The sequence below is a fragment of the Scyliorhinus canicula genome, chromosome 1, assembly GCF_902713615.1.
Source record: "Scyliorhinus canicula chromosome 1, sScyCan1.1, whole genome shotgun sequence".
Taxonomy (NCBI): domain Eukaryota; kingdom Metazoa; phylum Chordata; class Chondrichthyes; order Carcharhiniformes; family Scyliorhinidae; genus Scyliorhinus; species Scyliorhinus canicula.
The window spans coordinates 19,940,589-19,956,964 of NC_052146.1; the positions used below are offsets into that span (position 1 = coordinate 19,940,589).

The 16,376-nt window shown below is 46.1% G+C and overlaps 1 protein-coding gene across 1 annotated transcript in view; it reads left to right on the plus strand.

The window, feature by feature from the left end:
* Window positions 1-16,376, plus strand: part of fam222a (family with sequence similarity 222 member A) — a 510,741-nt gene that overhangs the window by 68,624 nt on the left and 425,741 nt on the right. The window contains exon 4 of the mRNA XM_038816803.1: window positions 4,551-4,694. Within this exon, the coding sequence (XP_038672731.1) occupies window positions 4,551-4,694 (144 nt within the window). The remainder of the gene's footprint in view (window positions 1-4,550; window positions 4,695-16,376) is intronic.

Sequence of the window (16,376 nt, forward strand, 5' to 3'; positions counted from 1 at the left end):
AAGGGCAATGTGTCCAAGTTTGCAGATGACACTAAGATGAGTGGTAAAGCGAAAAGTGCAGAGGATACAGGAAGTCTGCAGAGGGATTTGGATAGGTTAAGTGAATGGGCTCGGGTCTGGCAGATGGAATACAATGTTGACAAATGTGAGGTTATCCATTTTGGTAGGAATAACAGCAAACGGGATTATTATTTAAACAATAAAATATTAAAGCATGCCGCTGTTCAGAGAGACTTGGGTGTGCTAGTGCATGAGTCACAGAAGGTTGGTTTACAAGTGCAACAGGTGATTAAGAAGGCAAATGGAATTTTGTCCTTCATTGCTAGAGGGATGGAGTTTAAGACTAGGGAGGTTATGTTGCAATTGTATAAGGTGTTAGTGCGGCCACACCTGGAGTATTGTGTTCAGTTTTGGTCTCCTTACTTGAGAAAGGACGTACTGACGCTGGAGGGTGTGCAGAGGAGATTCACTAGGTTAATCCCAGAGCTGAAAGGGTTGGATTATGAGGAGAGGTTGAGTAGACTGGGACTGTACTCGTTGGAATTTAGAAGGATGAGGGGGGATCTTATAGAGACATTTAAAATTATGAAGGGAATAGATAGGATAGATGCGGGCAGGTTGTTTCCACTGGCGGGTGACAGCAGAACTAGGGGACATAGCCTCAAAATAAGGGGAAGTAGATTTAGGACTGAGTTTAGGAGGAACTTCTTCACCCAAAGGGTTGTGAATCTATGGAATTCCTTGCCCAGTGAAGCAGTTGAGGCTCCTTCATTACATGTTTTTAAGGTAAAGATAGATAGTTTTTTGAAGAATAAAGGGATTAAGGGTTATGGTGTTCGGGCCGGAAAGTGGAGCTGAGTCCACAAAAGATCAGCCATGATCTAATTGAATGGCGGAGCAGGCTCGAGGGGCCAGATGGCCTACTCCTGCTCCTAGTTCTTATGTTCTTATGTTCTTCACCCAAAGGGTTATGAATCTATGGAATTCCTTGCCCAGTGAAGCAGTTGAGGCTCCTTCATTAAATGTTTTTAAGATAAAGATAGATAGATTTTTGAAGAATAAAGGGATTAGGGGTTATGGTGTTCGGGCGGGAAAGTGGAGCAGAGTCCACAAAAGATCAGCCATGATCTCATTGAATGGTGGAGCAGGCTGGAGGGGCAATTTAGCGTGGCCAATCCACCTATCCTGCACATCTTTTCGTTGTGGGGCTGAAACCCACGCAGACACGGGGAGAATGTGCAAACTCCTCACAGACAGTGACCCAGAGCCAGGATTCGAACCCGGGTCCTCAGCGCCGTAGGCAGCACTGTGCCACCGTGCTGCCCCCAAATAAACTTTAACCTGATATTGTGAGACTTCTTACTGTGCCCATCCCAGTCCAGCGCCATATCTCCACATCATTAATAACATGTTAATAGGGTATTTCAATTTAAAGACAAGCTTCTCCAAAGGGAATTCTAACAGTTGCAATATATAACCAATCCCTTGCTGCCTATGGCCAAAACTGCTGATTGTTTTTTTACGAATTTGATACCATTTCAAAATGTAACATTTCAAGAATTCCTCTTGAAGTAAAACCATAGCCTAAATTGCTAATGGAAAGAAATGTTTTAAAATTCTGACATATAACAGGTTGATTATTCAAATTATAACACTCAGTTTAAAAATCCTTCAAGCCCCTTCAATTTTATTGTCAAAATATGTCACCTTTTTCTGCACATTGGACTACTCAAATGATATCATGAGTTTAATCTTTCTCAAACTCTTTTCCTCCATGACGTCACTCCGAGAACAATTCATGAGAAATTAGAATCTTGGTAGGAAAGTTGAAGGAGCAAAGAGAGGATTTTGAACTTGTTGAATGATGAGACTTAATGAGGAACCCATTAACTGTCAGATTTCACAGCAAGTGCTTTCAGCTGAGTAATTTGCATTGAGTCTGAGATCTGAGATAAGTCTGTATACAAACTGTGAAAATTAATTTCGACACTTTACAGAAATGTACTGCATTGCTAAAAAATATAAGTGTGTTTTTCATGCATGTATTTTTTAAAACGAAGAGCCAATTTCACTGTTTACAATATGACCGAAAAGTTTTTTTAAAAATTGAATGGCAAAAAGATTGCTCTTTGTGGAACATTTCAGCTTTCAGATCAGAGTTTAAAACATTAGTTTCTACCCCAACTGGCAGGTGGAGCCTTTCAAAGTGCCACATGCAGACTGATCTGGAATCCTCACAATTGACGAAGCAGCAGGGAGCCCAGTTTAATGCTGTAAAGTGTCACAGTTATTTTTGTATGTATTGAACCAAAATGGCAGGTGTAACTATTTTCCCTGCGGTTAGCTAATGGAGTTCTTTTGTAACGAGAAGATTGCTGACAAACCAGCCAGTAATTACCCTGACAGTCAGAGCCGCTCCTCACTTGAGATGTTGACCGCTATTTTACTGCTGCTCAAATGCTGATAATCCCATCTTTTACTTGTCGAGTTACATTTTTTTTTTGTAGTGCCATTACAGGCGTAATTAATGTAAATTGAAAAGAGTTGAAAAGATCTTTCCCATGTTATATTCTGGAGACAGGTAGATATTGTACTTCTTTTGTTCTAATTTTGCAGCTCATTAGAGAGAGAATTGACAGTACACAGAGTTGGGAATGAATCTTCTTTTTCCATTTCAATATAATTCTGTGGTACTATTAGAAGCATGTTAAATGAAAAGGGTACAGCTTCTCCGATATTTAAATCTACTGGTAGGTTTGGTACTGAGTCGTTCAGGTGAAAGTTCAGTTGCTGGTCTGTGCCGAGTTGGCTGATCTCAGTAAGAGCAGAATTGGCAGTGCTGGGATTGGCCTTCAGTGCCGATAAACTAAGGAAAATGGGAAAGGGTAACCCACTAATGATCCAGTGAGCCCCTCGTAAAATGGTTGAGTATGTGTATATTTAATGAAGACCAAGTTTTAACCCAGCCTTCAAATTATGCAATGGTATCTAACTTGACCACACCCCCTTGGAAAACATTCGTATACCTGCGTCCTCATTCTTAGTGACAATTGATGTCCCACTTATCACTAACATTCAAACCATTAGTAGTCTTTCCTTATTCACTACATCCCATCATTAAAAACCTCTCAAATGTCCTTAGCCTTCCTTCCTTCAATGAATATAATTCCAGTACCTCATTTCTGCCCTCCTTAATACAGCTTCCCACCTTTGTCATCTTCCTCTATCTACACTATACATTCTCCACAGCTTTAATGTCTTGTCTATGATGAGGTTGTGGGGCTGGTTTAACTCGGTGGGCTAGACAGCTGGTTTGTGAGGAACAGCAAGGCAAACAGTGCAGGCTCGTTTCCCCTACTGGCTGAGGTTAGTCATGAAGGCCCGCCTTCTCAAACTTGCCCCTCGCCTGAGGTGTGGTGATCAAAAGGGGCTGGTTTAGCACACTGGGCTAAATAGCTGGCTTTTAAAGCATACCAAGGCAGGCCAGCAGCACGGTTCAATTCCCGTACCAGCCTCCCTGAACAGGCACTGGAATGTGGCGACTAGGGGCTTTTCACAGTAACTTCATTTGAAGCCTACTTGTGACAATAATTGATTTCCGTTTCATTTCATTTTCTCAGGTTATATCATCATCAGTCAGCTTTCCCCCTCAAAGGGAAAAGCAGTCTCTGATCATCTGCGACTATGGCGACTTTACCTTTATAACGATGTTGGACTGTAAATATGGCCTGTCCAATGTTTTATATAAATGTACTGTCAGTGACCATTTGTTATGACTGTATCAATCTGTATTTGTCCTTTCAGGAAATTATGTACATGGTTTCACTATTAACAACATTCTTCAGCAACATTCAACTCAATGTATTTTCCCACTCCTTATTTTCCCTTTCAATATGCATTGCCTCACATTTAAATTTACACTTATTCTACTAATCTATTTGTGTGCCAGCGGTTTCACTCTGGGGTTTGTGAGGGATTCTGACAGAGTGCAAACATTTTTACTTATTTATTTTTCCAATTAAGGGACAGAGTAGGTCAATCCACCTACTCTGCACATCTTTGGGTTAGTCCAACCATTTATAAAGTGGTAAATTTGTCTTAGTTGTGACAGAATGGAGTTTTGTTAGATAATATGAGGAACCACCACTATTATTATGTAAACTCAACTGCCCATTCATCACTAAACATAATAAGAGATTTTCAGTTGGGTGTAGTGGCAATCATAGCATCATGTGTGCAGGGTAATGAACCGCAAATACACTTTAGGACTATGTTCTACAGATGTCAATAATTGCAGGAATCCTGAACACAGGAAATTGGAAAGTCATTGACATCACTAATATTTTGTTCACTACCTTCACATTCATTCAACAGCACAAACAGATCCTAGAAATTCCCAATGAACTGGGTGCACACAAAATCAAAGAACTAATGTCAGCCAATCAAATTCTGTTGACTATTTCAGTGAGTGATTTTTGATTTATGAACACTGTTTCTTTAAATAATATAAGCCATGTTTACCTAATGCTGACTCTTTTATTGTGTCACAGATCCCTCTGACCCCAATGCACAAGTACAGGCCCCGAATTCACTTAATTCAGAATACCGAAGAGCTGAAATCTAAGCTTTGTTCATGGACATACTGCTTCCCAGAAACAGAGTTTATAGCTGTGGGTCACTACCATAGCAAAATGGTATGTTTTTGACTTGGGTGTTATGTAATATGTATAATAAGTATGTAATCAACTCCAGATTATCACTCAAACATTAAGTTACAATGTTATATCAGAATTTTAAATCACCAAGTCACAATAAGGAGAATAGGTTGGTTGGAGTCACACCTAGCACAAAGGAAGATGGTTGTGGTTGTTGGAGGGCTGTCATCTCAGTCCTGGGACATTACTGCAGGAGTTCCTCAAGGTCGTGTCCTAGGCCCAACCATCTTCAGCTGCTTCACCAATGACCTTCCTATTATCAAAAGGTCAGAAGTGAAGATGTTTGCTGATGATCTGATGATTGTACAATGTTCAGCGCCATTCATGACTCCTCAGATACTGAAGCTGTCTATGTCCAAATGCAGCAAGACCTGGACAATATCTAGGCATAGGCTGACAGGTGGCAAGTAGCATTTGCTCCACACAAGTCCCAGGTAATGCCATTTCTATCAAGAAAGAAACCATCGCTGCTTGACATTCCATGGCAGTACTATTGTTGAATGCCCTATTATCAACATCCTGGGGGGCTACCATTAGCCAGAAACTGAACTGGACCAGCCATTTAAATGCTGTGGCTGCAACAGCAGGTCAGAGGCTAGCAATCCTCTGATAAGTATCTTACCTCTTGACTCCCCAAAGCCTGTACACAATCAGCAAAGCACCAATCAGGGGTGTGATGGAATACTATCCACTTGCCTGGATGAATGCAGCTCCAGCAACACTCAAGAAGCTCAACACCATAGGGGTATTATTGGGCGGCCAATGTGTCGATGGTGCGCAAGTGGGTAGTGGAGGGGGAGGGGGCAGCATGGAAACGGTTGGAGATGGCGTCATGTGGAGGCACAAGCCTGGGGGCCCTGGTAACAGCGCCGTTGCCGCTCCCTCCTACGAGGTATACCACGAGTCCGGTGGTGGCGGACTATGTTTATTTAATTTTAATTTATTTTTAAGTTTTCTTGTTGTTTACTGGGTTTGGGGGGTGGGGGGGGGGGGGGGGGGGTGATACATGCGTTGCCACGGTATTGGGGGTGTTATACTTATTATGTTGTTTTATTGTTGCTTGTTATTGTTTGTTGTTATATTTTCTGTAAAAAATTTCAATAAAAATTATTTTTTAAAAAAAAGCTCAACACCATTCAGGACAAAACAGCCCTCTTGACTGGCACCCCAGCCATTACTCCCTCCTCCACTGATTCACCATGGCAGCCGTGTGTACCATCGACAAAATGCATTGCAGGAACTCACCAAAGCTCCTTAAGCAGCATCTTCCAAACACGACCACTATCATTTGGAAGGACAAGAGCAGTAAATAAATGGGATCACCACCACTTAGAAGTTCCACTCCAAGCCGCTCACCATCCTGAATTGGAAATATATTGGTGTTCCTTCACTATCGCTGGGTCAAAATCCTGGAACTGCCTTCCTCACACCACCATGTGAACAGATACAATTCAGCAATCAATGGTAGTTCGTCTTGAATAGTCTCCCTCCATATCCGAGGCAGGAATCCAGTCTCTAGCCCTTAAACTTCCCTCAATGTGTACATGACATCCCCAGGCCTCCCCTTACAGGATGATTATATCCTGGAGGATGACAAGTGACTGAGTACCCCCATCGGCTGTGAGAGCGCATTCACAATAAAGGTCTCAATTAGGCTTGATTGGCCCAAGAGCTAGCTCCCTTTGGTGATTGGCTACTGAGTTTCCTACATTACAAGAACGACTCCACCTCAAAATATATTTCATTGGCTGAGACACCTTGAGATGTCCGCTGGTCGGGAAAGCGCTATGTAAATGCAAGTCTGCCTTTCTTTATAGTGTTTCTGCAGTGTAGTGGTTGTCACATTCACCTAACATGTGAAAGGTCCCCAATTTGAAACTGGGTCAAAGCATTTTCAACCATTGTTCGTTCATGCATAAAGAGAGTTCTCCTCCAGTAGTCTATACACTAACCATCATCGTACTTATGTCATGTAAACATGGTGCCTTGAATGCCATGATCAGTGCACTGGGAACATTGAGGTTTGTAGAGTCCATTTTGCTTCTATGCAGCAGGACAGGCCCTTGATTGTTTGACCTCATATCTCTTTATGCACGGCTCTGTAAGGATCACATGGCAATTAAGACCAACTGCACTGCAGCACCCAAACTTAATGGATTCTCGCCTGTACACGTACCATTAGTAAAGGAGCAAAGCTCGTTCATTGTTCTTCAGACGCTCAAGTCCAGAACTCAGCTGAGCCATGCTCTCCATGGAACAGGAAATTAATAGAGTGCCCCTTCAATTGGCCCAAAATTGTTGTGCTGAATTCCTTCCAGATGCTCAGAGACCATCCACCACCAAATTTTTCAAGCTTGTTTTTTCAACTGTGTCATTCATCAGTGATAGTGAAAATGATGCTCTTAACCTTTTTAAGTGGGACCAGCCTTCAACCAGCCCTTATTGCCCACCAATTTCATCCTACTTCGTAATTCCCATTCCTCCTGTGACTATACAGCCACCCACTGTTACACGTGACCCCATCATTGTTCATGTCAATATTCTTGTTCTTCACCCCTGAACCCTTCATTGTTGTTGACCCAATGCAGTTTATCAATCTTCTTGAGACCATATGCACATTGATGTTTCAGGAGCCTCCTCATGAGACCGTCCAATATCCCCATGGCTTTTCAGCTACCAACATACAGGATCCAGATGCCGAAGACTTCCAATGAGAGTGATGTGCTGAGTAGACGCACATCAGGTTGCTCTCCTCCAGACCAGAACCAAATAGGCATTTTTAGGTGAATTTTGCCCAAACATTCGTAAGCAACTTAACCTCAACTGAGAGGAGAAAAGAATAGAACCACAGTGCCAGTGAATGGGAGCTCGAGGGGTCGAAGGGACGGCAGAAGTGACAGAAAAGGCCACGAACAACAGGCGGACGAGCCGGCGGACGCACGAGGTGAGGGCCCCCTGGCCAACCGTGAGAGAGGGAGGCCGACGGCCCAGCTTCAGCCTCCCCCCAACCACCTGGAGACAGATGGAAGACAGTCCTTATGAGGTAACTGACTGCCATAAAAGAGGCGATAAAAGTAGAAATCCAGGTGGCAGTGAGGGTGCGGTGACAGAGGTGATGGTCACCATACAAAAAACGATTAACTGATAGGGGAAGAAGGTGGAAGCACAGGAAAATACAATCCATGAATTAGAGAAAGCCTCGTCTGAACAGAGCAACAGGATCGTCACCCGAGAGGCAGAAGTTAAAAGGTCGGTGGCAGCCCAAGGAAAATTAAAAGGGAAAGTCGAGGACCAAGAAAACAGGTCCCGTCGCCAGAACATTTGGATCGTGGGCCTGCCAGAAGGTTTTGAGGACAGGGACCTGACAGGCTATGTCGCCCAAATGCTGCGCAACCTTGTCGGGAGAGACAGCTTCCCCAACCCCACTGTAGATGGAAAGAGGCCACAGGTCGCTCAGGCCGAAACCCAAGGCGGGGAAACAACCGAGGGCGGCCATCGCGAGGCTACACTGATACCAGGAGCGTGGGAGGATCCTGAGGTGGGCGAGACCGAACAAGTTGAGTATCTGGGAAGGACACAAAGGGCGGGATTCTCCGGTCTCCGATGCAGAAATCGAGTTCGGCAATCGGCTGGAGAATCCCTGTTGGCATTGAAATCTGGGACGGCGCCGCTTTTGCGGTGCTCTGCCCACTCCAAAATGGTGTGAGCACGCTGCACGCCATATGGACGGCCTCAGAATGCTCCACCCACAATGGGCCGAGTTCCCGACGGCATAGGTCCTGGCGTGGCAGCTGTGGACTGAGTCGGGGGGAACCAATCTGCAGGCAGTGGGGCTCTGGCGGGGGCTGGGGGCACTGGTGGGGGGTGGTCTGGGGGTGGCGAGCCTGGCCAGAGGGGTACACTATTTGGCAGGCCAGGTCCGCGCGCTGCCAGCACCACATTGCATGGCATAGCCGCTGCCACGCGCCTGTGCGGCCACAGTCCGGTGAACAAAGTATACACGCGGATTGACATCTTTGCATCTCCCACCACGCTCCACATTACATGGATGTGAGGTTAGATGTGCCGTGCCCAACGCCCCATGTGGAGGTTGGACACGGATCTTTTGGCCGATAAGGTCTTCTGCCAGAAAACATCACAGGCCTTAGGCGAGTACACCACTAACAACCAGAATGGTTAAGTCTGACCTTCCATGGTCTGGGAGGCACTGAAGGCGGTGATTAAGGGAGAGATTAAAGCATACAAGGCAAGTAGAGACAGGGAAGAGAGGGCAGCTAGGCAACAACTGATTGACTCCATCCTGGAGGTCGACAAAAAGTACTCCGAGGCCCCAACCGTAGAGATTCTAGCAGAGAGGAAAAAGCTACAAATGGACTTTAACCTGCCATCCACCAGGGAGGAGGTGCACCAACTCTTCATACATATGAGACCTTCTATGAACATGGAGAAAAGGTGAGCCGCCTACTGGCTTACCAGCTGAGAAAGCAGGCAGCCACGAGGGAAATAGCGCAAGTGAAGGACAGCAGGGGCGGACTGGTAGCCAAACCAAAAAGGCCAACCAAGTATTTGAGACCTAATACCGAGAACTGTACACCTCCGAACCACCCGATGGGAACACGGGGTTGAAACAATTCCTCGATGGACTGGACATGCCAGTCGTGGGGGACGATAGGTGAGGGGAGTTGGAAGCACCAACAGAACTGGAAGAGATCATGGAGAGCATCAGCTCCATGCAGGCCAGGAAGGCACCAGGACCCAATGGGTTCCCAGCAGACTTCTATAGAAGATTCACACCAGCCCTGGCCCCATACCTGCGGGACATGTTCGCAGATTCGCTAACCAGGGGCACCCTTCCTCCAATGCTAAAACAGGCCACGATGTCGCTGATACCCAAAAATGACAAAGACCTGATGGAATGCGGATCACATAGACCCATTTCGCTGCTCAATGTAGACGCGAAGATACTCGTGAAAGTCCTGGCTAAGAGGCTGGAGAACTGCATACCAGAGGTGGTCGCAGAGGACCAGATGGGCTTTGTCAAGGGTAGAGAGCTAACATCAAACATCAGGTGGCTGCTGGATGTAATAATGACCCCATCCGGTGAGAGAACACCAGAGGTGATCGTCTGCCTGGACGCAGAAAAGGCCTTCGACAGAATCAAATGAAAATACCTCATTGAGGTAATGGAGTGGTCAGGCGAGGAACGGGGTTCACCTCATGGGGTGAAATTCCTGTAAAACATCCCCAAGGCGAGCTTTCGGACCAATACCGCCAGCTTTGAGTATTTCCAGCTACACAGAGGCACAAGGCAGGAATGCCCACTGTCCCCGATCTTGTTCACCCTGGCGATTGTCCTGCGAGACCCAAAAGGCAGGAAGGGCATTCAAAGAGGAGACAGAGAGCACAGAGTTTCACTCCATGCGGATGACCTGCTGCTCTCCATCTCGGACGCACAGAACGGCCTGAAAGCAATCATTAAGTTTTTGGAAGAGTTCGGGCCTTCTCAGCCTACAAATTCAACCTGGGCAAGAGTGAAGCATTCCCGGTGAACCCAAACGGGGTAGGAACAGAGCTTGGGGGGGGGGGGGTCTAACATTTATACTAGCCCAAAGCAAATTCCGCTACGTGGGGATCCAGATAGTCCATGACTGCACACGGAGCCACAAGTGGAATCTGACCACTCTGGTGGAGGAAGTTAAAAAGAACCTACAGAGATGGGATGCACTCCCACTTCCCCTGGCAGTGAGGGTTCAGACGATCAAGGTGAATGTGCTGCTGAGGTCCCTCTTCCTGTTCAGATTCAGACCGATCTTCAGCCCCAAGGCCTTTTTCCAAGGGATAGACAAAATGATCATGGTCTTTGTGTGGGGGGGTAAAGAACCCAAGGATCCCCAAGCCGACACTGCAACGGAGGAAAATTATGGGCGGCCTTGCCCTATCGAACCTGCAATGCTACCACTGGGCAGCCACAGCCGAAATATGAAAAAAAAGGATCCAAATGCCTCCCAGAATGTTTCCCTCTGTCTTCTAATGCCTTGTCTTGAACCCCTGGGAAGAAACGCCTTCGGTGACTGACCACTTCCTATGCACCATTCTGTGCACGACTGTCACTACCCAGAGAGACCTTTCCCTGCCTAGGACTGGGACCAAGACATGCAGGCCAAGCAGAACCCTCTACATAGCCCATTCAGCCCCAGAACTGTCTCTGAAATCTGCCTCCAACAGCATGGCCTCATTTCCGGATAGTCTTTAGCTCGTCAATGGACAGTCTTTTTAAAAAACCTTTTCCAATTAAGGTGCAATTTAGCGTTGCCAATCCACTACCCTGCACATCTTTGGGTCGTGGGCGTGCGATCCACGCAGACACGGGGAGAATGTGCAAACTCCACACGGATAGTGACCCAGGGCTGGGATCGAACCCAGGTCCTCGGCGCCATGAGGCAGCAGTGTTAACCACTGCACCACTATGCTGTCCCACGGACAGTCTTTTAACTCTTGGCCCCGAACAGTCTTTCACTCTTCCTCTCCGTTCCTTGAGTTCCCCTCTAGCCCTGTTATGTCTCACCTCTCACCTCTTTTCTTCCTCCCACAGTCCTGTCTTCATCTCACTTTTCCCTCTCATGTTCCCCCATCAGTCTTTCTTCTGCCTCACCCCTCCCTTCTTGCATGCTTACCCCAGTCCTGCCTTTGTTTCAGCTTCCCCTCATGGGTTGACCTTTTAATGAATATTTATGAGATGCAAATGTGGTTCCTGTCATAGATCAATGGGAAACTTGCCCTGCATTTACCACGCCATCAAAGTCCGGAGAACTAAATTCCAAATTAATTTTCACTACCGAAAAACTGACATTGATTCACATCAAATTTAATGCCCCAGCCCACCATGATTCCCTCTGCTGTGAAAACATTAAATACCACCCCTGGATCCCTGCTCCTGATTTTCCAATGGGAAAATCTGTCATGGGTATTTCTCACTGACCTCAGCTGATTAGGTAGGCAGGTCAGGTGTCTTCCATGGTTGGTGCAGACTCGATGGCCCAAGGGACTCTTCTGCACAGTATTATTCTGTGATTTCTGAGGAGCCAACACCAGACTTGCTCATAGAAGACAGGAGCAGGAGGAGGCCTTTTAGCCCTTCGAGCCGGTTATGCCATTTATCACGATCATGGCTGATCATCGAACTCAATAGCCTAATCCTACTTTCACCCCATAACGTTTGATCCCATTCGCCTTAAGTGCTATATCTAGCTGCCTCTTGAATATATTCAATGTTTTAGCATCAACTACTTCCTGTGGTGATGAATTCCACAGGCTCACCAGTCTTTGGATGAAGAAATGTCTCCTCATCTCTGTCCAAAATGGTTCACCCTGAAGCCTCAGACTGTGACCCCTGGTTCCAGGTACACCCACCATTGGTAACATCCTGCATCTACCCTATCTCGTCCTGTTAGAATTTTATAAGTCTCTATGAGACTCTCCCTCATTCTTCTGAACTCCAGCGAAAACAATCCCAACCTAGTCAATCTCTCCTCATATGACAGTCCCGCCATCCCTGGAATCAGTCTGTTAACCTTTGCTGCACTCCCTTGAGAGCAAGAACATCCTTCCTCAGAGAGGAAGACCAAAAATGGACGCAATATTCCAGGTGTGGCCTCATTGCCTTTGTTAATGCTACAATCAAATGCTAAAATTAGCTAAGTGAACATCAAAATCAAGCTTAGACTTTGAAAGCTCAGTATCATGTACCACATTGGAGGAAACTATCTGTGCTGCATCTCACTTATCACTCCATGATGATGTGTTCAACCAATCCTTCATCTTCGTGCCCCGTATGGACCATCCTCCCTGAGCAAGAGCTACCAACAAGTGTCCTTTGGACCAAAGAATGGAAAACAGGAAGTCACAAACAAGTTCCTTGTGGCAAATGGCAGGCTTTGAACTACCATGGTGAGTGTGGTCCTGACAAGATTGGCGGTGGAGTCATGAAATGCGTGCATCTTTGCAGCTATGTTATATGTTAAGGCCATAAACCCCCCCCCCCCCCCCCCCCCCCCAACCAAGGAAACCATCATTGATCTCCCTGTGTGATTCGTGGAGTACAAGCTCATCAGATAGGGGCCGAAGGCCACCTGCCTGGGGCTCATTATGTGCTTTTTGTAAGGGCAACAAAGAGTCTACACCAAGTAGGTCGAAACAAAACTTACTTTATTTTACAATTACTATTACATACAACTCCAATAGTTCCCTACTGGGTCTTCAGTCGGTGCCTTACTGGCAGACTCTATTTATACAAAGCCAAGTATTGTTAAAGGCCCCCCTTATTGGGGTGGCTAATTGTCCCTACCCTATATGGGTTATAACAACCCTCCCCTCCTTTTGGTGTCTGGCTGTACGTCGTTGATCGGGTGACGTGTATCTTGAAGGTAAATGCTGCTTCCGACACGAACATGGCAGCTGCAATTGCTGAGGCTGTGGATCTGAGGTTCGCCATTGGATACCTCCTGTGTCTCCATCTCAGAGTCCAAATCGACGACCTCAGTCATCTCGCCGTCTTGACCCGCTTGGGGTTCTGCTGTGGCCTGATCAACAGCAAATCTGTTTTTGGAAGTGTGGTGAATGTGATTCACACAGGATTATAATCTGTATATAGATGTGTCTGTATTGTAAGTGCAGTTGCACTACCTGTCCTCCAGGGGGAGTAGCTCTGGGAATGCTAGAGTTGTACGGGGCTTCTCCCTTGGCTCTGCCCAGGATTCCTCCCCCGGAAGCTGCTGTATAAAAGATCAGTGCCACATGGTCAGCCGGCCAGTTCACCGAAAGTTCAATGGCTAATAGGCTGGCTCTGTTGTGAGTATATTAAAACCGCTATTCTAATCCTACAAGCACATGTCCGTAGAATTGTTGGTTCCAACAGGAAGTTTCCGAGGATGAGGAATTTTCCAAAGAAGCGGTCACCTGGACTGAATATGGTCCAGGTGCTTTCGCATAGTACAACCCTGGGCTTGCATTAGGTGAGAAATCAGCCCTGCCTGGCAAAGGATAATGCTGGGAATCCACTGGGCATCGTTGGCGAAGTTTTGAACAAACACCGAGTCACCTGGTACAAAGTCCCTGGAAGGTCAACATCGAGTGGAGCAACGCCCTTGGTGTTCATGGTTGTGGTGCACTTTTGCATCTATGTCTGAAGACTTTCTTGAGGCCCTGTTTAAATCTTTCCACCGCTCGCTCTGTTAAATGATTAGAGGTCAGGTGATATGGGGCAGTACAAATGTGCCGCACCCGATTCGCCTTCAAAAACCCGGTGAACTCCTCAATCGTGAAAGGATTGCTGTTATCAGTGATACGCACTTCAGGGACGCCTTGCTTGCAAAACAATAAACGCAACTTCTCAGTGCACTCCGAGCCACTTCGAATTGGTGTCAATCAACAAGAGGAACATGGACCCCTGAAACAGACTGGTAAAGTCAGCATGCAATTGCACCCATGGTCGGCCTGGCCATTCCCAATGATGCAGCAGCCTGGCTGGCGGGAGCTTCTGATGCTCTTGGAAGATGGAACATTGTTGGACTATCTTCTCAATATCTGTGTGAGGCCCGGCCACCATACGTAACTGCAAGCCAGCATTTTTATCTTGGACATGTTCAGATGACCGTTGTGGAAGTCTTTTAATATCAACTCCTGTCCTTTATCTGGGACGACTACATGCGTACCGCACAACAGGATACCATCCTCTACACTGAACTCAGACAGCTTTGAAGAAAATGCCTTGAACTTGCCTGGGAGCAGTCAATGCCGTCCAACACATGCTGAACGTTTGATAGGATCGGTCTGTCTGGGTCCACTTACGGATCTGTGATGCTATGACAGGTAAAGAGACAATGAAACTCAGAGTTGCGACTACCTTGACCGTCCTGGGTGTCAATAATGGGCTAGTCGGCAAAAGGCAACCGCTCAGTGTGTCGGCATTCGCAATTTGCGTCCCCCATCTATGTTCAAAATAATACTTATGGTCAGCGAGTAACAAGGCCCAGCGCTGAATTTGTGCAGAAGCAATAGGGAGTATTGCCATATTATCCTTGAAAGCGAGAGCAAAGGCTTATGATCCATAACGACAGGGCAGTGGTGGTCATACACATATTGGTGAATACGTTTCACCGCCAGACCTCCCTTCTCAATCTGTACGTACTTCCTTTCCGCACCAGGCGAAGATGATCAGCCATTCCCTTCAATTCTCCATCCGGTGGGACAGAATGGCCCAAATACCATAGGATGAAGCGCCGTATGTAATGAGCAAGGTTTTGGGGGGATCGTAATGGGTCAGCAACCTGGAAGACGGCAACTGCTTCTTCCGAGAGGCTGCATTGTTAATGCTGCAAACCAAGTGGTGACGTAGCATTCCAGATAGGACGATGGCGTATTCAGAATTCAGCAATTTTACATCATCTCGACAAAAACACGGTGACGGACTCATCTGGGATCCCTTCAGTAGTATTAAACCGGTACTGTTGTACTATAATGGACACGGTTGGGGTAAAATGTTGCCTGACTAAAGCCACAAGCTCACTGAAAGTTTAAGTGCCTGGGAACGCTGGGTCTCAAAGGCTCCTTATCACTCTGAAAGCATGTGCGCCACAGTCAATTAGCAAGATGACTACCCAGCGGTCGTTCTCTGTGATACTGTTGGCCCAGAAAAAGTCACGCATCCTCTGTGTGTATTGGTTCCAATCTTTCAGTCCGGCATCAAACACGTCCAAACGTCCGAAAAGAAGTGTAATGAAAAAATATTTACAACTTGTATCCAAGTGGTATGAGCAAGTGGATCAGCAGGATTGATAGGATCCAGTTTTTATTTTTGTCGCCAGGTTTGTAAAAGCAACAAAGAGTCCGCACCAAGTAGGTCGAAACAAAAACTTACTTTATTTTACAATTACTGTTATGTACAACTCCAGTAGTTCCTACTGGGTCTTCTCCAGTCGTTGCCTTACTGGCCTACTCTATTTATACAAAACCAAGTATTGTTAAGGGTTTCCCCCATTCCCTTATCGGGGAAGCTCGCATTCTGCAAGATCCACGGGGTCCTTAAACATCCCTACCCCATCAGAGCCATGCTGGTTACAGCAGTACTAATATGAAAGCCGGCCCAAAGCAGGGCCTGATGTGGTTTGTTCTCCCAGCAACTTCCTAAACTGGCGTTGATTCATGGACTTTTCCTGAAACTAACTCAAAAGAGTAATTTCAAATTGAATGGATCATTCAGATACAAATACATTGGCTGTCTCAAACTCTCTCAAGGTGTGAAAATCATCACAGGGGATATATAATTGCCTTAGCAGTGCAGCTTATTTAGAAAAGGACTTTGGGCTTGAAACAGCTCACATGGTGAGACAGCCATTTTGGTTGCCTGCTTTTAAAACAACAAGAAGCTATTTTTTGGACAGATTTCACCAAAAGTCATGAACTAGCTGCAAGACATTCAAGTAGCCAAGGTAATAAACAGCAATTGAAAGTGGGAAATTCAGAATAACCTTTACCTAACCTGTTCTAATTTTGAGTTCACCTGAGAACCAGCCTCCTAGAATTTCAACCACAGGGGACCTTGCAGCGTACTGAGAATTCTTTGCCTTACAAGACCTCCGCCTCAACCAAAGGGTCATCATCAAC